General features: G+C 38.5%; 1 protein-coding gene across 3 annotated transcripts in view; it reads right to left on the minus strand.

The window, feature by feature from the left end:
- SRPX (sushi repeat containing protein X-linked) overlaps positions 1-26,285 on the minus strand; it is a 1,243,861-nt gene that overhangs the window by 610,119 nt on the left and 607,457 nt on the right. Inside the window, exon 2 of one of the 3 annotated variants that reach the window (XM_044072418.1) lies at positions 5,241-5,300. The exons of the other annotated variants lie outside the window; for them this stretch is intronic. Coding sequence (XP_043928353.1) covers positions 5,241-5,300 — 60 coding nt within the window. The remainder of the gene's footprint in view (positions 1-5,240; positions 5,301-26,285) is intronic. 3 annotated transcript variants of the gene reach the window in all.

Below are 26,285 nucleotides of genomic sequence, written 5' to 3' on the forward strand. Positions count from 1 at the left end.
CCTGGTGCCCAACCTTCCACAGAAGGCACACACATGCACACACCCACACCTAGGGCCAATTTGGAGTGTACAATCCACCTACTGCATGTCTTTGGGATGTGGGAGGAAACTGGAGCACCCAGAGGAAACCCACACGACCACAGGGAGGACATGCAGACTCTGCACAGAAAGCACCCCAGCTGAGAATCGAACCGGAGAACCTCTTGCTGTGAGGTGGCAACACTAACCGCTGCACCACTGTGGCTGCCCAGTATATATATATATATATATATATATGTATATATATATATATATATATATATATATATATATATATATATATATATATATATATATATGTGTTTTAAAGCAAGTCAATGGATAAAATGTGGTTGATTTTTTTACAAATTATGTTTGGTAAAATGTTTTTGTGTCAAAAGGTGTTTGTAGTGCATTTCATTTGAGCATTAAGGTAGTTGTATCTTTAAGGGATTGTGAAAGGTGATGACATCACTCATTTTTGACAGTATTTAAAGGCTGTACTATGGAGTGCAGTTAGATTCTGATGAAGTCCTCAGTTTCAGGGGATGGAAGCGCTCAGTCTGTGTCTTTGTATGTTGGAAGAATAAAAACAGCTTGGACTGAAGAATTGGGCTGACTGGTAGTGTTTCCTACTGCTTCACAGTGTATGTTGGAAGAATAAAAACAGCTTGGACTGAAGAATTGGGCTGACTGGTAGTGTTTCCTACTGTTTCACAGTGTATGTTTTGGACTTTTTTTAGTTATAGTTTACACTGTGGTTACTTTTGTTTTTTTATTTAAGGTTGGAATACAAGAAGAAGAAATCCTAACAGTTACCCACCACACAGGCCTTTGGTGTCAGATCTTTCTATCTCAGGCCTCTCTGTACTACTTAAGAGATAGTTCCAACACATTAAACCAGAAAGCCACAAATTACATTGGTGTGAGATAATTAGAGGCAGGGTCCAGTGTCTCATCCAACAGACAGGAGAAGACAGATGGCAGATGATGGGGAATATACTCTATGAATAACTTAACCATCAATCCACGAGAAAAATGAAAACTACAATGTCTTACAGAAGCTACAATATACATAACAAAATAAAACATCTGTATATTATTTTTTATTTATAATATAGCTGTGATCGGAAGATATCTTCTGACCAACAAGACCACTAGGGAAATTGTGCTACTTTAGAAGTTACGTGTTTGTGATTTAGTTAGCAGGCTGGACTTTACAAGGAAGGGACAGGGATCCATACTGCCAAGACCATCAGGGAAATCAGTCTGGATCCAAAGAAAAACTGAAGGACTGGAGATTAAACAACTTGGGTCCAATGGTCAAAATGAATCATGGGATGAGCTCTCTTCTGAGGTAATGGGATGAGCTCGCTTCTGAGGTAAAGTGATTTTCATATTTATCTGAGTGAATGATTAACAAACATGATGGACATTTACAGGTTCTCCCATAAGACTCATGAGGATAAATTGTTCTACTGTGTTTGTTGGTTACATCCAGACCAAACTACAGCTGGGTGAATACAATAGATTGTACCTAAATGAAAAAAAGTGTTACCCCTGGCTCCCTACTGAAAAATTGTCAGTCATAATGCCAAGATCCGACAAAGCAGAAGAAACCAGATCAATTATCCAGAACAGCAACTCTCAAGCATTGCTCTTCTCATTTAAACTTTATTTATTTATTTTATGACAAGAGAATGTCCCCCTCGCACGCCTGATGTAGGGGTCAAGACCACCACACACCAAAATTACATATACCAACTCCAAGATCATCACACTTCAGAGAAAAGGGAATATTCTGGGAAATGGTCATTTTGGACTTGATATATGTAAGTCCACTTTTCCAGCGATTATCTGTGTTTTAGGATCGCTCTAGCAGGTTCCAACATTTGAATTAGCAACCTTTGCTCTTCCATTTATGTGTGTGTGTGTGTGTGTGTGTGTGTGTGTGTGTGTGTGTGTGTGTGTATATATATATATATATATATATATATATATATATATATATAGCTATAGATATATGGATTCATTTTATAATCTCAAAATACTGAAATATTGAATTTCAGTATTTCAAGACTATAAAGCCGAAACACCAAAAAAAAGAAAACCAGAACCTCGAAACCCAAAACCGCGACTATTAAAGCACACATACAAACACAAATACTCCTACCTCTGTACAACAACACAAACACACACACCCTTACTATAAGCAGGAGGGCAAGCCCCCCCTGCACCCCCATGGGGGGCTGCACCCCCAACACCCCTACTTATATATACTAACTCTGAGTTTGCACTAAACACCAACACACACAAAACCCACCAACATACATTCCACACACCCCTCGCACAAACACACATCACACAGATACAAACACCACCACTCGCAACACTGACACACTCACACTCTCACCTACGTACCCTAACCCACACCTAACACTCCCCAATACACTCAAAAGCACACAAACCCATCCCAATACCCTTAAAAACACCAAACTCACCTAACGCACCATCAGTACCGCGGGTTTGACATTTTCAGGTTCGATATTCTGCAGTTTTGCGCATCTGCAGATTCAACACTTTGGTCTCGAGATACTGAAATTTGACATTTCAGTATTTCAAGATTCCAAAGTGTTATATATATATATATATATATATATATATATATATATATATATATATATATATATATATATATATAGTATTATATATACATATGTAACTAGCTCCAGAGCCTTACCATTGTAAAAAACGAAACATTTAAAAATGATGAATTATTACTGGTGCTTTAATAGAAACTATTTAAGTTTTCCTATGACAAATACCACTCATCTATTTTCAAGTTATCCAGTTGTGAGTGACAAGCTGAAGCAGAAGCCTGTGGTTAATCATCAACTATTAAAATAAATAGTAAGACTTATGAAGAAGTAAAGGTAGTAACAATTAGTACAGAAAAGGACAGCTATACAAATAAATTAATGTTGGACAGAGCAAGCAGAAGAGTATGGAGGTCAGTCAACACAATTACATGCATGAAGCATCTGGAGAAAGGTGTCTAACACCTGAAATAAGTATTGGATTATGTAAGGAACATTTGTAGAAAAATAGCCCAGTGGGTGACTTTCACTATACAACTAATTTTAAGACAAAACTAAATATGGCAAAACAGCCAGAAATTGGTGTGCATATACATCATACAAATATAGATAAATACCAGATTAATCAGGTAGCCTGTGCTTATCCAAAATGGAACCCTTTCAGCCTTTCAGTCACCACATGGGCATTTTGAAAGATACATAATGCTGCAGTGACAAGTACACTCTGCACATGTAAGATTGCAAAATAATTAAGGCACTCAAGAATGGAAGATAGGTATATACTTAGAGCAACCATGCACAACACAGAGCAAATTAAACAAATAGACTTTGTTAGAAGCAATACAGGTGATTTATGCATTATAATATGTCAAGCACTTTACGATATGCAAAATGATAAAGGAAAGGAACAGGAATATGCACTGAAAACAGTAATGACAGAAAGAAGTGGTACTATTACTTTTGTAATGACTTGGTCAGAGATAATCCAGAAGAAGTTCTTCAATCACAAGCCAGCATATGAATAAAAAAACTTTTTATTGTTAGCGCTTTCGAAGGGATCCGTGTCCCAACTTCATCAGACCTGGTCATCAGACCTGGTCAAGAAGGCAAATAGTGCAGCATTGGGTATATTTCATAAATATTTTCAGGTGTGACTGACTGATCTTAATAAATGCATTAAAGTAGAAAAAAGGCAGCAATATGCAAACAAATACACAGATTACCTATATGATTATGGCATTATGGGATAACAGTAATTTCAAATTAATATATATATATATATATATATATATATATATATATATATATATATATATATATCATGAAGAATAGAGGTCATACTAGAAAACTATGTGATGGGCAGATTCAAAGGAAATTTAAGATGAAACCTATACACTGAAACAATGGCAAAATATCAATACAGATGCTAAGGACAGAAACAGTGGCAAAATATTAATACAGACACTAAGGACAGAAACAGTGGCAAAATATTAATACGGACGCTAAGTACAGAAACAGTGGCAAAATATCAATACGGACGCTAAGGACAGAACCAGTGATATTATTCAAACATCAGGAAGAGCATTAATGGAAACTTGGACATTTATTTTCTGGATTTCTCTCTTTACCTTCTAGATTTCTGTCGTTGAAGAGTACTACTGAGGTATTATTCTCAACAATATGCCAAGTTGTATACATTTCTTCTCAATAATGCTGACTAAACTAGAAATGTTATAAGCCAGAAAAAAGGAAGCAAATCATATGATGGTGATCTTAAATCAATGGAAACACCTGAATGGAAGAGCAGATGTCATCCACTCCATCACTGACTATCTGCCAAAATTACATATATCAAAACCACCATTTCAGCAGACTTTTGAGTATACATGTTGACAAATTCCTTACCTCAAACTCACAATTGTTGCACATTTTTCAGACCTGGAGTTGAAAATGTGTAATAATGGATGTGTGATGGATGCAGTCCTCATAATATACTTCTATTACACTGTTTATGACAAAATGCACAGTATGTGAGTCAACTTTGCCAACTTGCACATTAATTTAAAATGTTACTAAAAATATGACATCAGTAGATGTCACTTCATCTGATAGGTTGATGATTATTACAGAGCCAGATGAGAAAATACAATGACACCCTTTAAGGTCTTGTGAAAGGGAAAGAATTACACTATAGGTGAAACTGACCCAGACTACAGTGACAATAAAGTTACAAATGAACCACAGCATTTGAATAACTGGAAGATGAACGCTATAATTTAATGAAAGAAATGCCAGTGTCCTGGACAGTTAAGCAAATATTTAAATCTAAAAACTTCTGATGAGGTCAGACATGGTTCTGATAAAAAGGACAGCTCAATATGGGACTGTACAAAAGCCAGTTTATGCAAATGGTCATACAGAAGGTTAAAGCAGTTTGCATGAATTGATCAATACATTCACTGACATTTACAATCCATGTGTCTGTTTTAAGTAAATGACTATTTTATTGTTTTCCTTTGATAATTTTTAAAGTAATTTTCAAAAAATAAAAAGCCATTCTCAGTCAAAGGGAACATTCTGTTTGGTCACAGCATTGGCTTATTAGTTTGAAAGCAAAGCATTCACCTTTTGAGTTACTGTATGTGTAAGACTCTTCCTCATCTTCTGCAGGTGAATATCCAGAACCTGCAACACAAAATACAAGAAAAGCTACAGCTACGCAAGACATGCAAGAACTATTTGCCAAAACATGCACATGATCCTCAAAAAGCAGGGCAAAAAAGCAATACTTCTAGCACAAGCTTCAAACATACATCCGATCATTTAAAGAGTGATCAAATCCAGCCTGCAAATGAGTAGTGAAGGGTTAATATCAGCAAATGTATCTTTTTTGTCCTTATAAGCAATATTTTCAGAAGCAATGCTAATTCTGTATAGTAGCTACAAACTGCATTCATAGGCAATACCATGATGCATACCATACACTAACAGAATTGACATGGAAATACCACTACAATTTAAAGAGCAAACTTTCCCAAATGTATTTCCACATTACATTGCAATTTGTTAATAGTCACATACTGTACTCATGCCTGACTGTGACTGCTTACTGGCAGAATAAGTAAAACTGATGCATTTGTAAGATCCTTAAAATAATGAAAACTATATTAGCCATCTTTGAATATGTTTATTCTTTATGGAATGTTTGATATCTGGTAGTACTGATTTTACATTAATTGGTAGAAAATTATACAAATTGCTGCTAATATACATTAACAATAATGCAAACAGTGATCTAGGGATGTTCTAATCTAAGCAATATGGAAAGAATAAGGGCTTTCAAATAAAAATGGTTATTATTTCAAAAATTCCAATATCAGAATACAATCTGATTTTGTGAAGAGAAAAACAAAGAACGTTTCTAATGTCTTGAATGTTTTCCAGTAGTCCACATATTCACAGATCCCAGTTTTATCTATTGAAGACTATAGAGCTTATGCAAGCCAGTGACATTATGTTATCACTCTGAAAATCACTCTGAAAACCAGCTAAATTTAAAAAGAATCTGTTTGCCACTTGATGAGCTATTAACTCTGTTGCTCAGAATAACACCTGCGCTGTTCATTGTTTTATTGCACATAACGTGCCTTTAGGTTCACCAGAAGTAGCCTCCAAACTTACTGTGACCATTCAACACTGGCCAGGACACTCATTCCATCTATTAACGTATTTGTTTCATATACTGAATTACTAAAAGTGTAACATTTAAACACATGCCTAGCATTTGCCATTCTCAATTACATTATAACAGAAACAGTGTGTGTGTGTGTGTGTGTGTGTGTGTGTGTGTGTGTGTGTCTTTCGGCTTTTCCCGGTTAGGGGTCGCCACAGCGAAACTCTGTCCGCTAATGATCGGCAGTAGATTTTTACGTGCCGACTTGCCAGGCCTGACGCACAACCTTCAACGAAGGAACGCCCATTCACTCATGTCACCACACAGAAGATGCTCTAACTGAGAATCGAACGGGGCAACGTCTTACTGTGAGGCAACAATGCTACCGCAGCACCACCACCTCAGTGTAATAAAGGCAGAAGCATCCCTTTCCAAATTATTATAATTTCACTGTACTCTAAATTCACACTCATACCTCATTTATCATCTGATTTTTAATCATACTGTTCTTCTTTAGAACAATATGGAAATAAATAGCATGATCAAATGTTTCTTGTAAAAACACTAGCCAGTTGAAACGATTACCGCTGACTGACCCATCCATAATTTCTGGGTCTATATTAAATCAGCGAAAGCTTAAAAAAGTGAACACTGATTTATCGACTCCATGTAAGCGAAAGCTTACAATCCCAAACACTTAGAACAGTGATTTTAATCGCTGTTCCACAAAAGAAAAAAAAATTTAAAACATTATATAAAGTGGGGGGGCTGTGCCCCCCACAGCCCCCTACCTAAATATACCAACTCCGACATCGCACTACAGTGACGAAAATGTCAAAGTAATGGAAGCGGCCAAGTGATTTCTTTCCCAGGGAAAGAAATCACTTATATACCCTTTTGATATTTTGCCTTTTCGTGCTTTCAAGTTCGATCAAGACGCATTCGAAAGAATGCATCTTTGATCACATAATAGGAACCCTAGTTTTTTGCTACTAAGTATCAATAATTACTAACCTAATAAAATAATGTATTACTAAAAGTTATCCTGATAAATCAGAAAAAAATCATAAGGTATAAGTAAACAGCACTATAACACTCTCCCAGTCATAGACGTACCAAAAATAAAGGTACCCCTGTCAAAATTCTTCAGTCAAAATCTGCCCACGTGCAGGTGTGATGAGCTGCAATCACATGAACTGGTTTTATATGAATCCCAATATTAAACAAAGTTTCTCCACATAACACATTTATTAATAGCATCAAAGTCTGCAAGAAAAGAAATCTTCATACCATAAATGTTCCCTTATTACAACATAATAGAGTGAAGGGTGAAATAGATAAAATTGCTGATAATCACTGCTGCAAACTGAAATATTGACAGAGAAAACATATCCTGTAAGATGGCCTGTTTTTCAGGAAATGTTCTAGTAAAACATTAATTTTTGATTCAGTAGTATTACTGATTAATATTTGAAGAGACAATATTTTTTCTACATCTTTATTGAATATATTTACACTGAAAGAATTACCACACAAGCACAGTGCATTATCAGTTACAATCCAATATGCAGACATTAACAGAAACAAAATAAGGTCTTAGCTATGCAAGCAAAAAAATCTCCATCATAAATGATTTTTTTTCCATGACATTAAAAAAAAAAACAGAGTAACAAGAAAAATAAAATATTCTGTTGCCCCATTTTCTGGACTTAGGAATTATGCAAACTTAGACAGACATTATAGTTAGCCAGACTGATCCTATTCCTACTAAAAAGGGGTCCAGTTAAAGACATCTTATGGAGATATGCCAGTTCAACCCATTCCCATTGATAATCAGCTGGATTTAATATCATGGTTGTCCCTCATATTCAGCCTTCTTTACTATCTCCATCCCTTGATCTCCAAAAACAATCTCAATTCTACCCTCTACTGACATAGTATCATAAGTCTGTAAACAATTACTGTAGCATAACTCTTTGCATCAACATTTATCCAGAGAACTGAGCAGAAGGTCACTGGATCATCTCTATGTCCATCGGCTTTAATTAAGGCTACTGCCATTGCCCCATCTCAGGTTGAATGTGTATCCTCTTATACCAATGAGCAATGACAGAGATCCCTCAGGATGTTGCTATTAACCATCTAGTAAAATTTGAACATAAAACTGGTTCTCATACATTACTTTAAGCATGTATACCTCTTAAAATGTTTTCCTCAAAATTAATTTCTCCAATTCCTCCTTACAAAACCTCAGGAATTTTGCTTATTGTCCTCAACTTACCTTTTCCTTCTCTTCACTACTGTGCAAAATCTGGTTCTGTACTGGCAGGATCTGAAATGGAGGGTTCCTTAGAGGGAAATGCAACTGAGGAAAAACTAATTTGCTAGATAATACAGCTAATTATTCCACTGGGGAAGGAGTTAATCTGTATAATTCAGTGCTGTCAATCACCTTCAGACTGTGTCCCAGCTAATTTTAAACAAGGAGGAGAGTGGAATGCTAATGTCCATAAGGAAGACTTATGGATTTAATCCACAGAGTTCATCAGGTATACTAGAGGTGGGCAGTAAGGGACTGTGGTTCTGGGAATAGTTAATGGATGAGAGGTTCTTTCTTTTCAGGACTAGAATCATCCATGCAGAGACTCCAGGATTTTCAGCATAGGATTCCCCTCAGTCTCCATTTACCTGTTGTATGATTCTGAGCAAGTTATGTAAACAGGCAGTACTTGTAGGTTACCCCTAAAAGAGGTTTTTGTACCTAGTGGGTTGACCTGTTAATAAATGTAAAAATATAAACAAATAAAATTATCCTACATAGAGATACATAGAAGTGGGAAGTGATGTCTCCCATCGTGCATCTTTGGATAAGTGCTGCTAGTGGTGAAGAGTTTCCTCCTGAAAAATTTTCTTTTCCAAGCACATAGATCTATGTTGAAATCTGTCCCAAATCGGATGAGCTGATAATGTCAGCATGGATAAAATGAGAATGATATTGGAGTGTCTGCTAAATGCCAAACACAAGAAATGGATTATGATTTCAGTTACTACAAAGTCTTATATGTACTGATAGTTTATGTGACGGAACATTTTCCAGTTTTCTTGTGTCTTAGTTGTTTGGTGAAGATGTACCTCAGGGTATCAGCAGGACACTGGAGGGGTGGTCAGCACAAGACATAGACTGTTGTGCAGCATGAGAGGTTGGTTTTACTTTCGGGGAGATGGTGAGAAGGCATTGGGGACTGATGCATATTTTTGATGGGATGTTACTTTAAAAGGGATGGGTGAAGAATGAGCCTGATTTATTGGAGGCATTGACCACAGCCATAAATAGCAAATGAAAAATGCAGAACCCAGCCAGCAGGAAAGGATCTATACATGTTATTACAGTGAAAGCAGAAACTTGAGCACTTTATTAAAACAATTGGAAAACAAAGGTCAGTCACTAAATGACAACCCCCTCCCCCAAACAGATCTTTAGAAACAGATGCAGCCAAGTAACGTTTTGTGTTTTAAAAGGTGCTGGGATGATAATGTATTCTCTGCTTTCTTTCTAAGTTTGGCGGGAGATATCTGCCCCCCACACACACACACACACACACACACACTTCCCCTAAAATACAAGACAGAGTACTGCATTTTGATTCAGGACTGGTTAGGATATGGGCTTGTTCTACTGCTTCTTTTTGTCTTTTAATGGGCATTATATTGCAATATTTTGTCTTTAGACCTGTTATTGTTTAGTTGTTATTTTTTTTACTTGATAGTCCAAGCAAGTATATTGGATAAAAATGGAACTAGAAGACTTGACGTAACATACATGTTCAAAAGAAATGCAAAACAAATTCTGTTTTTGTTCAAAATTAACATATGAACTGATATATTATTAGTCTTTGGACAACATTATCAGTAGTTTATTTGTTTTATAAATGCAAGTAGTTTTACCAGCATTATTACTCTCTTTCTATCACTCAAACCCTTGCAGACAGTGCACACTGACTACAGTGACATATTTGCCAATACTACAACAGACCTTATGATCAGACCAAAAATGATTTTGCTATTAGGAGAAACTATGATGTTTTCATAGTTAGGAAGGTTATTGTACCTGCCTCCTACCAGTCGCATGCTAAGGATAAAGCCAACAGCTGAAACCTAACTTTCACAAGTTCTAGGTGCTTAGTAGGTTTAAGGTGTGATTCCCAGAGAAATATAGTTTTATCTTCAATCTTCTACATCATTGTACATCTCCTCACTGGGATGTGAAGAAAGTTTACATAAAAAGATATCAGTTTAATTATATGGGGTTTGCCATGCAACTCCCCAGCTATCTTCAAGATAGCACGTATTCAAAACAAGAGGAGATGTGAATCACTTGGTCTGATCTAAGTTTCCAAAATAACAAGTTACATAACGGGTATTAAATGCTTCCAGTCAACAAGACAAATGAACATTTAAGAAGAAAATAAGAGCAACAGCTATGCATTCTTTAAGTGAACACATTTATTTCCCTATACAGTCGTACAGACGAGAACTACCAAAGAGGAAGATGTCTGTGCCCTTCTTTCATAGCTCTCTTGAGAATAAGGAGCACCTGTCATTCCTACTTCAAAATCCTGCTACCAAACTAGCCAGGATCTCTACACAGAGTGCCTCTTTGTCAATACAAAAGATATTATTACATCAGCCATTTTACATAGCCTTGCTCTGCCTGCCAGTACAAATCTGAGTAGCCTGTTAACCAGAAACCTGGCATCATTATACTCTTCCAGAAAAAGACCAAGAAAATGAGTGATAACAATAATTATAACAATAACAGCAATAATCATGAAAATTAATTGTACCCAACTACCAAACTGCATTCACACCTACATTATAACATTTTCTTCCATAGCTCTAGAATGGGGTATTAAGGAATAAGCAATTGATACAGGAACACACATTTCAAGGAAGGCGTACAAATCAAATGTCAGACCTGATAATGCAAAGCAATATACTGCTAGAGACGCATACTGTGAAGGCCTTGCTGGGTAAATGTGATTTCAAACTGAGTCCTCAAAGTGCTGAGAAGAAGAAGAAGCTATAATGAACCACATTTATTAATGCCTTGCTAAAAATGTCTCCAGACATTATAGATGGAAAAAAAAAAAAAACAGAATAGGGCTGTAGTACTGGAAGTCCTGATGATTCTGATTGAACATACATGCCACAGGACATTGCTATATCTACCTCAACTGCATATCTGACTTTCTAATCAGACTTTGCCCTCCACCCTCAAACAATATAGCAAAGTAATAGGACTGGCAAGCTCAGATGTAGCTGTTTATGCATCTTTTGATCAGAAACTTGAAACTATGATGATGACAAGATGGCCATACTTCATAAAATGTCATATCGGCACATACAACTCTGTTCTGTGGAAACGTATGCATCACATATTAGGCCAATATTCTCATCATCTTTAAGATTCCAGTTCAAACATTCCTGACCAACAGAGTGGCGGTAATAGTCTGCTAATCAATGCTCATTATTTTCAGTCCAATAGTTTTACTGTATTAAACTGTTCAGACCACGCACAATCAGTTTTCTGCTTTGTGCATACAGTTCTGAAGGCAAGTTAAAAAAAGGGCATCAGGCTTCAGGATGGAATCCAAAGTAAAGCTATCAGAAAAACCCACAGGATGGAGGGCAAGGGATAAGACCAGGCACTAGCGGGGTCTCAACTCTGAGATCAGCGGTGACAAACCCATAGGATGGAGGGCATGGGATAAGACCAGGCACTAGTGGGATCTCAGTTCTGATATCAGAGGTGACAAACCCATAGGTTGGAGGGCATGGGATAAAGCTAGGCACTAGTGAGGTTTCAGCTCTGAGATCAGAAGTGACAAACCCATAGGATGGAGGGCATGGGATAAGACTAGGCACTAGCGGGGTCTCATCTCTGAGATCAGAGGTGACAAACCATAGGATGGAGAGCATGGGATAAAACCAGGCACTAGCGAGGTTTCAGCTCTGAGATCAGAAGTGACAAACCCGTAGGATGGAGGGCATGGGATAAGACCAGGCACTAGCGGGGTCTCAACTCTGAGATCAGAGGTGACAAACCCATAGGATATAGGGCATGGGATAAAGCCAGACACTAGTGGGGTCACAGTTGTGAAATCAGAAGTGATAAACCCATAGGATGGAGGGCATGGGATAAGACCAGGCACTAGCGGGGTCTCAACTCTGAGATCAGAGGTGACAAACTCATAGGATGGAGGGCATGGGATAAAACCAGGCACTAGTGAGGTTTCAGTTCTGAGATCAGAACTGACAAACTCATAGGATAGAGAGCATGGGATAAGATCAGGCACTAGTGGGGTCTCAGTTCTGAGATCAGAGGTGACAAACCCATAGGATGGAGGGCATGGGATAGGACCAGGCACTAGTGGGGTCTCAGTTTTGAAGTCAGAGGTGATAAACCCATAGGATGGAGGGCATGGGATAAAACCAACTACTAATGGGGTCTGAGCTCTGAGATCAGAGGTGACAAACCCATAGGATGTAGGGCATAAAATAAAACCAGGCACTAGCAGGGTCTCACCTCTGAGATCAGATGTGACAGGGGACATGATTCTAGCGCAGATGATCATGTCATCATGTCATGCAGATGCGAAGAAGTTATCTTGATCAGGAGGAACAAAAAAGGTGAGGCACATGTAGCAGACTAAGTGATCCCTGGGTCTTCAAAACTACTTTTAGAAACACTGAGATACTTATGAAACAGACTACTGGAAAGTGTGGTAGGGAAAGAATCCACAGAGGCATTCAGGAAAGCACCAGACAGACAATAAAGGGTAAGATTGACAGTAAAGTTGTAGAATGTTAATTATATTCAAAAGAACAAACTACACAGACTTACAGTTACCTTCTTCCATCAAACAAGCATTGTTATTCTGGAGCATTTCTCCCCGGGCCTCCGCTGAAAACAGGATCTGTGGAACCTAGACGGACTTTCCCGGTCAACAAATGTTAAATAAATAAATCAAAAAAATAAAAAAAACAAATGTAATGGCATTCAGTACACAATAGCACTTTTGTGTAGGTGGAGAGAAAGGTATATATATATATATATATATATATATATATATATATATATATATAAAAGTTCAAAAGCCCGAATCCATTACCACTGAACACACTTTAACAAAAGCGCTTTCATCGAAAAAGCGCTTTCGTTAAAGTATGTCAAAAAAAAAACACAAAATCTACTTGAATGCAGGGGGCAAGCCCCCCTGCACCACCCGATGTGGGGGGCTGTGTCCCCCACACACACCCTACTTTAATATTCTCACTCCAATGTCACACTACAGTGGGGAAAAGGGAATTTTCCCTTACTGCACCGTAGTACAACTGGAACAACAAGCATACTTACGCAAAAGTGGTGCTTCGGTGAACAGCACTTTTGCGCAAGTATGCTCACCAAATTCGGGATTCGGTGAAAGATGCAGTTGAGCTTCTGTACAGATCCCATATATATATACAAACTGAGAAATGAAGCACTGGAGCAGTCAAGGACACAGAATCAAACTGACTGTAGGCAAAATATTTAATAAGTTGAAGCGTTTTTCATTTGCTATCTTTAGCAAACTTCTTCAGAACAAACAATACAAAATTTTAAAGCACAGATTTAAATAACCTGTGTAATTACCCTAATTAACACTTAATCAATCATCGCTGACACAGCGTAACACCTTCCTATACAAGCTTTTTTGCTTCTTCTAACAGCCTGCATATCCAAATGAATATAGCTCTAATTAAACAAAATAAAAATAATAATAATAATAATAATAATAAATGTAAATAAAACACAGTAATAGTGATATTTATATGTGTTTAAAATTACTAATATAAGTGTGATGCTGAAACAAGTAAGTTCATAGTTCAAACACTGAATGAATCGACACACTTTTTGCAATTTACGGCCACCTTTAGTGAGGAAGTTATAACGTATTTGGATATACGACTATCAAAGGATTTAGAGCATGGATGTTATGTTGCAAGTATTTTTAGGAAGAGTACGTTTTCCAATTCGTTTTTACACTTCTCCAGCTGCCACCCTTATTACCAGAAGCGTTCTGTAGTAAAAGGGCAATTGGTAAGAGCTGCGAGGATAGTTAGCATTGATCAAGAATTTACTGAGGAATGTCAACTGTTGAAGTCAATGTTCCAACATAGGGGTTATCCGTTAAAGGTACTGGACGAATTAATAGCAGAAGTTCAGTACAAAAGAAATATCGGATTTTACAAACCCCTATTAAGGGTTAAATACAATACCAATAATTTGGAGCTATTGGATTATGTTTAAGAGACAAGGGCTAATATGTCATGTAGGAGCCCTACAGACATTCAGGATGAGACGAGGTTAATCACCACATTCAATGTATATAGTTAAAGTTTTTTAGATATTATTAAGAAAAATTGGGGTCTTTTTAAGACAAACCCCTCTATTTATGCTAAGATGGGCACTTTACCAAAGACTATATTCAGGAGGGGTAAGAATCTTAAAAACTTACTTGAGCAACAATGAAAACCCAGGTCAAGAATCCCGAGAATGTTTAAATGTCAAAATTGTAATTATTGCAAATATGTGGACAACACATACTTGGTTACAGTTAATGGTTTTCATATTAAATTGAAATCAAAATTTAACTGCAACACGAAAATGGTGGTCTACATAGCATTATGCCAAAATTGCCCTGCATTCTACGTGGGCAAAACGGAGCGTAAGCTCCGTGAGAGAATTTATGAACATCAATACGCCATTAATAAAAATAAACAGGATAATGCATTGGTGAAACATGTCCAGTATAATTTAGATCATAAATTTAAATTCTCAGTAATAGACCAGGTTAACTCAGATTCAAGAGGCGGACCAACACCACTATGTCTTGAGGAGCTAGAAGTATCTTGGCAAATTAGATTAAATGCTTACAATTTCCCTGGATTAAATGAAACATGTTCTATTAGCAGCATTCTCAAACTTAAGAGTCTTAAGCGGTGATTACATTATATTGTATTGCCATTTTTAGGATAGTAGCTGAAGAACTTAAAAGTGACAAAGTGACCTGAATGTATATAATAATAATGTTTTATGGGCTAGAATTATACAAGTCCAAGTAGGTATAGGCTTATCCCTCCAGAATTGAATTGCCTCTTTTGTTAGCAGGGACAATGTCTATAGACTATCAATAATACCAATAATAATATCTGAGGTTTATGTCTTTAATTAGTATATGCATAGATATATTTCATATTGAATATATATTTTCAATATATATTTCTATGCAAGGTTAGAATGTATATTTTAACTGAATAGTATTACTATAATATATATATTTTTAACAATATATTTTTTTGTATACATGTTAATACACCAGTATGACTGTTTTGAAGTATTAGCAGTATATGGATATGTTACTTGTTTACATATGTTTTAGTAGTGTAAATCACACTTATATTAGTAATTTTAAACACATATAAATATCACTATCACTGTGTTTTATTTACATTTATTATTATTATTTTTATTTTGTTTAATTAGAGCTATATTCATTTGGATATGCAGGCTGTTAGAAGAAGCAAAAAAGCTTGTACAGGAAGGTGTTACGCTGTGTCAGCGATGATTGATTAAGTGTTAATTAGGGTAATTACACCGGTTATTTAAATCTGTGCTTTAAAATTTTGTATTGTTTGTTCTGAAGAAGTTTGCTAAAGATAGCAAACGAAATGCGCTTCAACGTATTAAATATTTTGCCTACAGTCAGTTTGATTCTGTGTCCTTGTTCTCCAGTTCTTGTTCTTGTTCTTGTTCTCCAGTGCTTCATTTCTCAGTTTGTTCGTTTGAAGTACCGTTTTGCATTTGGCCCATATATATATATATATATATATATATATATATATATATATATATATAGATATATATATATATATATATATATATATATGTATTTATGTAACTATGTATGCAAGTATGCATTTAAGTTTGTAACAAGACGTTTTAGAACAAGTTTGGCAAGAGAAGCTGCAATAAAAGTATACAGTGAAATAATAGATTGAACATGAAAAAAGAAACAGAAATAAACAGATAAACCCACCTTCAATGACATCTAGTACTACTTTTGCGGCTATGTGTTCATCTCTGAAAATTTACACATGGACATCCATACCTATATATATATATATATATATATATATATATATATATATATATATATATATATATATATATATATATATATACACACACACACACACACACACACACACACACACACACACACACACACATGCATACATAGATACAGACATGCATATACATGTGTGTGTGCTGCCATATCAACTTGCTGAAATATTAAAATGTTGAAATCAAAATGCATACTCCACTACATGTACAGAGAGGTGGACTCCCCCCGGCCCCCACTGCAGGACCCATGTTAGTGCCCATTTCTGAGTTCACTAAGAGGGGACTGGTACTCTTTGTTGACTGGCTGTGTACTGGTGGAGTGTACATTTGAAGTATATGTATGCTATTGGAATTTTGAGTTCAACATTGTAAAGTTTCATGTATAGAAGTTTCATAAACGTTGTGGTACCCAAGCCCCAAAATAAACTTAAAACTCACTGTATGGTCATATTCAGGGTATTCTCATATTCTCCCCAATACTAGATCTTAAACAGAATGTTAAATTGCAGTCAGATCAATGCACAAAGTGTTAACTGCTATAGCTGCCAGGTAAATTAATTTTGTCTGACTTCTATCTTTAGATGTAGGTTAGGTCTGTCGTCTACTTCTCATTCATCCAATACAAAGCCAAATCTCAGAGTCTTCCAGAAAAACAGTTGTTGCTGGAAAAACAATTGCAGCTGAAAGCCCTCCAGGTGTAGTATCTCTAAGCCACTGAGGACCTGATCGCTTTGCCCCCCCCCCCCACTTGTGTGAGCAAGGAATCCTCTCACTCCAGTTAAAAGCAAAGAAAACTCTAACCAGCAATCATCCAAAAATAGAGTGCAGCCTCAGGTTTACCTCCAGGAACCTTGTTGTTGTCACTTGTGTAGTATCCACTGAAGACCTGATTGCTCTGGGTCCCCCCCGCCAATTGTGTGAGCAAGGAATCCTCTCACTCCAGCTAAAAGAAAAGAAAACTCTAACCAACAATAATCCAAAAATAGACTGCAGCCTCAGGTATACCTCCAGGAACCTTGTTGTTGTCGCTTGTGTAGTAGCCACTGAGGACCTGATCACTTTGGGCCCCCCACTTGTGTGAGCAAGGAATCCTCTCACTCCAGCTAAAAGCAAAGAAAACTCTAACCAGCAATCATCCAAAAATAGACTGCAGCCCCAGGTTTAACTCCAGGAACCTTGTTGTTGCCGCTTGTGTAGTGTAGGTGCCAGCTTTTGTGACTACTGTTATGCCTTGTTACAGTCAGCTAGAGTGCATACTCCAGGGGCAACAGCTGCAAACCTTCTTCCTCTTAGCCCACCCCCACCCCTTTCATCTGTTTCACTGTTGATAATTTGTTGTATGTTAAGGTATTTAGCCCCTCTCAGTAGTCATAGCCTTCAGTCCCTCCTCCTCAATACTTGTTCTTCTCTAAACACCAAACAGAGGTGCAGAGTCTCCAGCTGCTTTTATCTTTAGCTACATCGTGTGCAGCAAACAATGAGCAATGGGGAATACAAATATAAAAGAGAATACAATCTGCCATTGTAGACTAATAAACAGCATACAACTTCTACCTGTGGTGTACTCCTACACATAGTTTTTCTTGGAGAAACCTTCCAGTCCTTGAACAAGGGTGCCTGTATGTTTACCTTATTTCCTTGGCTGTCCTTTGATAATTAGCTAGGTTTAGCAGAGTGCCTTGGATTCTCCCCTGCTACTTTAAATTCCAATTGATGGATCCCTCCCTTCCCCCACCCCCAAGTGATTGCTCAGGCACAACACACCAAAGGTTTTAAAAACCCTGGATGCCATATTTGCTCTAATTGCAGCTGAAAGCCCTCCAGGTGCAACATCTCTAGTAAGTGTCCCTGGACTAGCTGATAGTCTTTTTTAGCTAAGTTCTATCTGGAAGGTGTAGCCCCGGTCCTTTTGCTTCGCTCCCCTCCCTCCCTTATTCCCACACACTCCCCATATCATCACCTTTATACCTACCCATACAACCACACCCCACTCACTTCCTCCCAAATCCCCCACCCCTCTAATTCATGTTCTCATACTACCTCCCTCTTTTGCTCCTCCCCACACTTACCTACTATCCACTATCAAAGACTACTATACCTTACTCCCACCCCTTCCACTCATCCTCTGTTCTACATCCCATAAAGTGACATGTCTCTTACAACTCAAACCATACTCTTACCTTCTCTACTCCTTACCTCACCTCCTATCACTCATAATTACCTACTCCCTATTTCCATCCCTCAAACACCACTCTTAACTTAAGTACTACACCACAACTCTATCTACTAAGTTGTCCCTCCATCCTTCCCCCCACCACTCCCATTCCTAAAATAAAAATCTCTCCCCCCTCCCCTTTAAAACAAAAAACAAAGTCTACTTACTCAAATTAAAACCCCATTACAAACCTCTACTTCTATCTGGTGACATTCATCCTAACCCAGGCCCACTACAGACACTACCCTGAAAAATAACCCCCTGGTATCAAAACCTGCCAACCCCTCCAACCCACAAAAAAGTACAATTCTGCTCTATCAACGTCAGGAGCCTTGTAAATAAAGTTCAAGAACTCCATGCTTGGATAGCTAACTATACTCCTGACATAGTTACCCTAACTGAAACATGGTTAAAACCACACCATCTGGACAGTGACATCAACATCAACTCCCAAACCCTTCCAAATGCCCTCAGCGACCACTGCCTTATAACAGTTACCAGACATACTCCCCACCTTGCCAAACCTAACAAATTTATTACCACCTGCTCACTTTCTCATTTCTGTCCTAACTCCTTTATTCACCAACTCTCCAAAATTAACTGGTCTTACCTCACCACTCTTCCTTTAGATGAAGCTGTCCACTCCTTCAACACTACATTCCTAAACATTCTTAACTCCCTTGCTCCTCTTTGCACAATTAGAATCAAATCTAATACTGCTCCCTGGCTCATTAAATCTACCAGAACACTCATGAAAGACCGGGATAGGATTTGGAAAATGTGGACTAAAACTAGGACCCCGTCTCGTCTTCATAAATATAAAGAACTCAGAAATAAAATTAAAAAAAATCATTCATTATGACAAAATAAACTTCTATGCCAATCCTTCCTCTACTCTTAAATCAGACCCAAAGAAATTCTGGAGCTCTATTAAACAGGCTCTTCATCCAGGAAACCCTTCCTCTCCTAACCTATGTCCCAATGCAACACCTGAAGACATAGCCAACAAATTTAACAATCATTTTATAAACTCAATAACCTCCATAATAAATCCCCCCCAGAAACAACACTAGCCCCCCACAAACTCTATACCTCTTCCAAACCCTCCTAACTCCTTCTCTCTAAAAGCAGTATCAACTAACTATGTAAAGTCAATACTCTCTAAACTTAAACCTTGCTCCCCATCTGTTGACAAGCTACCCTCTTACTTCCTACAGATTGCCTCTGAACCTCTTGCCTATCCTGTATCCATCTTAATCAACCGATCCATTTCTGAATCCTATGTCCCCACTGTATGGAAGAATTTCTTTACTGTACCCATTCACAAAGGGGGCAACTCCTCAGACATATCCATCTTCAGACCGATTGCCATATTCTCTCCACTCTCAAAAATCCTAGAGAAATGCATTCACAAGCAGGTAATGCATTACCTTCACCAGGAAAACCTTCTCACACCCACACAGCATGGTTTCCGTCCCAAGCATAGTACAACTACTGCACTCATATCATTCATCAACATAGTCTCCCTAGCTCATGATAACAATAAACTTGTCTCATGCCTATTCCTTGACCTTTCTAAAGCCTTTCACACTTGTCTCTCACCCTCTCCTTCTAGATAAACTCACTAACTTACACTTCTCTCCCCCTACTATCTCCTGGTTCTCCAGCTATCTCTCTACCCACAAGCAATCAGTTAAATGGCTCGCTGTACTATCCTCCCCTCTCATTGTACAAATGGGAGTCCCCCAAGGGTCCATACTTGGACCACTACTCTTTAATATTTTCACCAACCTGCTCTACTCCTCTTGTCCCCAGTCATCTCTTGTGCAATATGCTGATGACTCAACTGTTATAACCATTGCTGACAACCCAACTGACCTCCACTAAACTGCCAGGCATCCTTCCACACCATTGAGACTTGGCTTAGTGATAACAAACTAATACTTAATCCCAAAAAAAAAACTAAGCTCCTACTCTTCCTCCCTAAAAACCTCACCAAACTCAAAAGTACATTTAACATCTTATCCTGCAACAACACTATCATCTCAGCTGAATCTAGTACTAAATTGCTAGGTGTTACAATAGATGATCAGCTTAAATTTGATCTCCATATTACTAACTCTGTAAAAAGAACTCATCAGAAACTTGGGCACCTTTTCAGTAGCAAGAAATACTTAAGTAACACTGCCCGAATAACTCTCTCCCAGGCTTTATTTCTCCCAACACTCCTGTACAGCTGTCACATATTCACAAACCTAAATTCTACACTTATTTCCAAGCTTGAAACTGCCTATAATAAGATCGCCAGATTTGCAGCTAACCAAACCTACAAGTCACACCACTGCTTAGCACTACAGCAACTAGACTGGCTAGAATTCCCTCAGCTGCTCCAACTATACCAACTATAAATCATCCACTCTATCCTCTAGCTACCCTCCTTCTGCCCCAGCATCTCCAAAATCATATCCAAATATTCCCCTGCTAGGACGCTACGCAGCTCAAATCAAGAATTATTAGACATCTACAAACCCAAAACCAAAACAGGCTGCCTTCTCTATAACTATAACCCAACTACATCCTGGAACCCACTCCCCTTAGAAATAAAATCCCTCCAGCATAGCAAAAGTTTCAAATCAGCCACAAGGAAATACCTAAAAACAAAGTGGTATTGCCACTGTAGCCAACCACCCTGAAACCACCATCCTTTCACCTATTTCACCACCTCACTCTTAATGTATCTCTAACACTATTCCCCTGCCTCTTCTACCTCTTCCCTTCCTCTAGCTCCAACCACTCTTAATTCCTACAGTCTCAAAACAACCTACCTGTCTAGTCTGTCTCCTATACTCTACCTCCCCTACATCTCCTACTAGCCATTCTTACTTTCCTTTCTTGTTTCCAAACTCCTATACAACTAGATCCTACCAACTTTAAATAAGCATCTGCCTAACTATTAACTCATTTTGTTCTAAGCAGCTTAAATAATATTGTAACTAGTCACATTTTCTTCTGCTAATTGTTTAAAACCTTGTTTGTAACAACTCACATACTTGTCTGCCAATTGTTAATACTCTGTATAACCGAATTGCCTAAGGAGCTTTTTTTCTCTCCAGGTATCTGCTTGTAAGACCCTATAGCTGATTGTTACTACTATGTTACTATAATTTAATAAATTGTTTTCTAGTCCTGAGGAGCTTTTCTCCCCGGGTCTCTGCTGAAAATGAGCCAAAAGCACAGCCAGACTAACCCGGTTAACAAATGTAAAATAAAAAAAAAATAAAAAAAAAAATAAAAATAATCAGATCTCACAAAAACACTTTATTCTATTTACTCAATATAGCTACAGATGAAAACAGAGCTCATGCCATATTAAAAGTTGTTTTTTTATGTGATGAGAAACAGTCGTAAAGATATCATTAGTGAAATTCTTTTAAGATTGCAGGTTGCTTAGAACATCACCAGCAGAATAAAACACCTGACAGCCATCCAGATGAAAACCAGATATAGACCTCAGCTCAATAAGACAATGTTTACATGAGTCTAGTTCCTTCTAAATATTTAATTAATTCATGCCTACAGCAACACTCGTGCTGTTAAATCCTTCTTGTCTACATCACTGGTTGTGTGGAGTACCTTGACACATTTCAGCTTATAGCACGTGAAAGGAAGACCAGACATAATGCTTTTGTTCCAGTGCAATATAACTGTAGTACTGAATTTGTTGTATTGAAAAACATAATTAAGTAGACTAAACACGAGAAAATTATTTTAATTGACCAAGTACAGCAAAATAGCGCTTTACTTGTTGAGTTGTAAATATTTTCTCAAATTTTAAATTTTTTGACTCTGAGCTCCAGACATCTGTTGTCCAGTCAGCAAGCTGTCAGGAACATGACACCTCAATATCTGACTTCCAGCAGGTGTAAACGAGTTAAATTAGCGGAATAATTATTTCCTCCTTGCTACCTATTGTGTAAAATTATTATCAATATCGATTCTCTCTTCATCAAACTTGGAGATAAGCCCAGGGGATCCAACATGTTTCAAGAATTATCTCTTTGAGCTGGTAGACAGTAACACATTGTGCAGAAGGAAAGGGCATCCAGACCCTCATAGGAACCACTAGGGAACCTGTTGTATTCTGGATCTTGGTGTCTTTAAAAGATGTAAAGTGGACTAAAGTTAAATGTCTTGCAAAGGCCTTGTAGTCTAAGGTTTACAAGTCAATGAATAAACTGAACATACATTGTTTTCCCTTTTTTTATGACTGTGTAAAGAGATAACCCTGGCTTCTATCTACTCCACCCTCTGATCACTTGATAAGAGGTAGGACACACTTTTTTCCACTGAGGATTCCACAGTGAATAGCTCAGCTTTGATTTCTTCTTGGACTGAGGCCATGGCACCTTTTAGTAGCTATAATTTTATCAAAATATCTACGGGAGAATTGCTGGACTTGAACCACATTTTTATGTATGTATGTATGTATGCATGCATTTTGCTGCCCATGCTTGTATTGGTGGTGTTGCTATGTCTTTAAATAGGAGCAGCAAACTTGCTATACAAGTGTTGTTCTGTGGCAATAAAGAGAAACTTTTCATAGGTTCATAGGTTCATACTAGGCTATCTGCCCTAGGGCATTTATAAGCCTAGCCAGAATGTGTTTGGCTTTCGCCACCCATTTTAAATTTATTTTGCTATGCCCATTTTCGAGGTTAGTATACTATGCCTCTATCTAATAGTGACACAGAAGTGATACCCGGGGTAAACCTACAATCTCCCATCCACTCATCAAGATTCCTCTTGAAGAGAGTCAATGAGGGACTCTGCCTAACCTGGACTGGGATTTTATTCCAGAGTGAAGGGAGCCTCTGGGTTATGAATCTGTCCCTCCAGCATGTCCTATTTATTTCAGTGCTGAGGTTCAAGTCTCTCGGCGAGCTCGATGGGATTTGGATTTTCTGAGGTGCAGCATGTCCATTAATTCCGGGTTGGACATGGCTTTATACGTCAGGCACAGATCTCCTCTGAACAGGCGGTATGCCACTGAGTAGAGCTGGAGTTTCTTTAACCGGGCAGCATATGGCATCTGTTTGAGCCCTTTGATCCTCTTGGTGAGGTACTTTTGGGGTCTTTCCAGTTGCTGCAGGTGTCTGGTAAGGTACATCCCAAAAGGGGCATTGTACTCAATTATGGGCCTGATGAGGGATGAGTAAAGAGGCACAATGACCTCCCCTGATCTAGATGTGAATCCCTTCATGATTAGGTGGGCTATATAAAATGTTTTTCTAACCACTTTGGCCACGTGGTTGTCAAATGAGAGATTGCTATCAACTTGGGTCCCCAGGTCCCTAATTACTTCTTCTGTACTTAATGGATTTCCACCTATGTGGTAATTTGTGGGCACTTTGTTTTTGCCAAAGGGGATGACTATACACTTTTCGGCATTTAGCTTGAGGCCATGGCTCTGGCACCAGTTGTCTGTTTCTATGAGGCCCTTTTGGAGGATGCTTGTGTCGGCTGGAGAGTCGATTATGGCACCCAGTTTGCAGTCATCTGCGAACTTGGTCAGCCACAGTCCTTCCGTGTTGGCCTGTACCTCCGAGAAATATATACCGAACAAGAGAGGTCCCAGGACTGAGCCTTGTGGGACACCACTTGTAACTGGTTTGGAGTCTGACATGGCTCCAGCAATTCTAACCATGTGGGTTCTGTCCTTGAGCCAGTTTGCAATCCATCTAGTGACATAGGGGTTTATATTTAAGCTGGTGAGCTTATCTATAATGCCCGAGTGGGGTATTGTATCGAAGGCTTTTGCGAGGTCCAGGTAGGCTGTGTGGACCACCTTCCCTCGTCAATGGCCTTGGTGACTGTTTCAAAGAAATCAACCAGGTTTAAGAGGCAGGATCTGCCCTTAACAAAGCCGAACTGGGTAGGATCCAGTGTTTGTAGGTCCCCAATATCTTTATTTATGAGGTCCATGATGATCCTTTCCATAGCTTTGCAGACCAAGCTAGTCAGGCTTATGGGGCGATAGTTTCCAGGATCCGTTGAGGCACCACCTTTATGGAGAGGGACCACTGTTGCTGTACGCCACTCTTTGGGCACATATCCTGTAGTAAGGCTGAGATTGAACAGTAGTTTTATGTTTGGGTTTAGCTCTTCTTTGAGTTCATGTAGGATGCAGCCCGGGACACCATCTGGTCCCATTGATGCTGTGTTTTTGCTTTGGAGAGGGCGGCTCTTACCTGAGCATCTGAGATGTCAGGGGCAGCACTCTGCTGGGATAGATATTTGCCCTTTGGTGGGGAGGGGAGAAGTTTGCGCTGAACCTGTCAGCTAGGATGTTGGCAATGTCTGTGGGTTCTGTGTATTTTTGTCATTTTGGACTAATTCTGAGCATATCTGGGAATTACCACCCAGGTTCCTAACATAACTAAAGAAAGCCTTGTGATTATCCTTAGTGTCCTGTGCAATTTTTCTCTCAAGCTGGCCTTAGACAATTTTATGTGTGCCCGTAGTTTTTTGCTAATACTGATCAGTGATGCCTTCCCTTTTTGGGATTTTGCTTTATCATTTAGTAGCTTCCTCCTTCTATTGTATAGTTTGTTTATGGCTGGGGTCCACCAGACAGGACGTCTGCCTTTGGAGGATTGGGTCTTGGTTTTATTTGGGATTGCATGATCCATGCATTCCTGAAGGTGTTCATAGAATGCGTTTATAAAGGATTCTGCGGTCTGGGCTGTATTTTCCACAGGCCTGGGGGCTTTGAAGGATTCCACCTCAGTTTTGAGGAGTGTAAAATTTGCTTTAGAGAAGTTTTTCACTGTGGTGTTCTGGGCAGGGGGTGGGGTCGGGATGTGAATATCCAGTGAGATTAGTTTATGGTCTGATCTTACCAGTGAGGGATACACTTCTGGTCTGGAGCATAGAGTCCCCATGTTGGTGATGATCAGGTCCAGTATGTTTTCCCCTCTTGTGGGAGTGGTAACAAGTTGTTCCATAGCATTTGAGTTTATAAATTCTAGGAACCTTTGGGCTAGGGTATTGGAGCTAGAGTAATGCTCCCAGTCTATGTTTGGGTAGTTGAAGTCGCCCAATATAATGGTGTTTGGAGAGACCTTCATATTTTCCAGTGTTCTCAGGAAGGCCGAGTGGGGTTCCTGGTTTTGGGAGGGTGGTTTGTAGCAGGCTATAAACTGGAAGGCAGTTTTACCCACTGTTAGTTGCACATGGATAGTCTCTGATGCTTTGTGCTTTGCCACCAACCTGGAGGTGTGGGTATCTTTGATGAATATCGATACTCCCCCTCCTTTTGTGGTTCGGTCCAAGTTTTGGGGCCGAAAAGCATGGTATGAGGTATAACCTGGTAGTGCTGGGGTGCTCTCGGGAGCCCTGAACCAGGTTTCTGTTACTGCACAGATATCGATGTTCTCCATGCTAAGGAGAGTTTCGAGTGCGTGCATACTTCTAGGCTATGCATATTTTTGCTTTCAACCTCATATAAAGAAGTAAGGTACAATTTAGGTACAAAGGAACTTAGGCCTAAACACT

The sequence above is a fragment of the Protopterus annectens genome, chromosome 5.part0 (assembly GCF_019279795.1).
Source record: "Protopterus annectens isolate FY-2018-M chromosome 5.part0, PAN1.0, whole genome shotgun sequence".
NCBI lineage: Eukaryota > Metazoa > Chordata > Ceratodontiformes > Protopteridae > Protopterus > Protopterus annectens.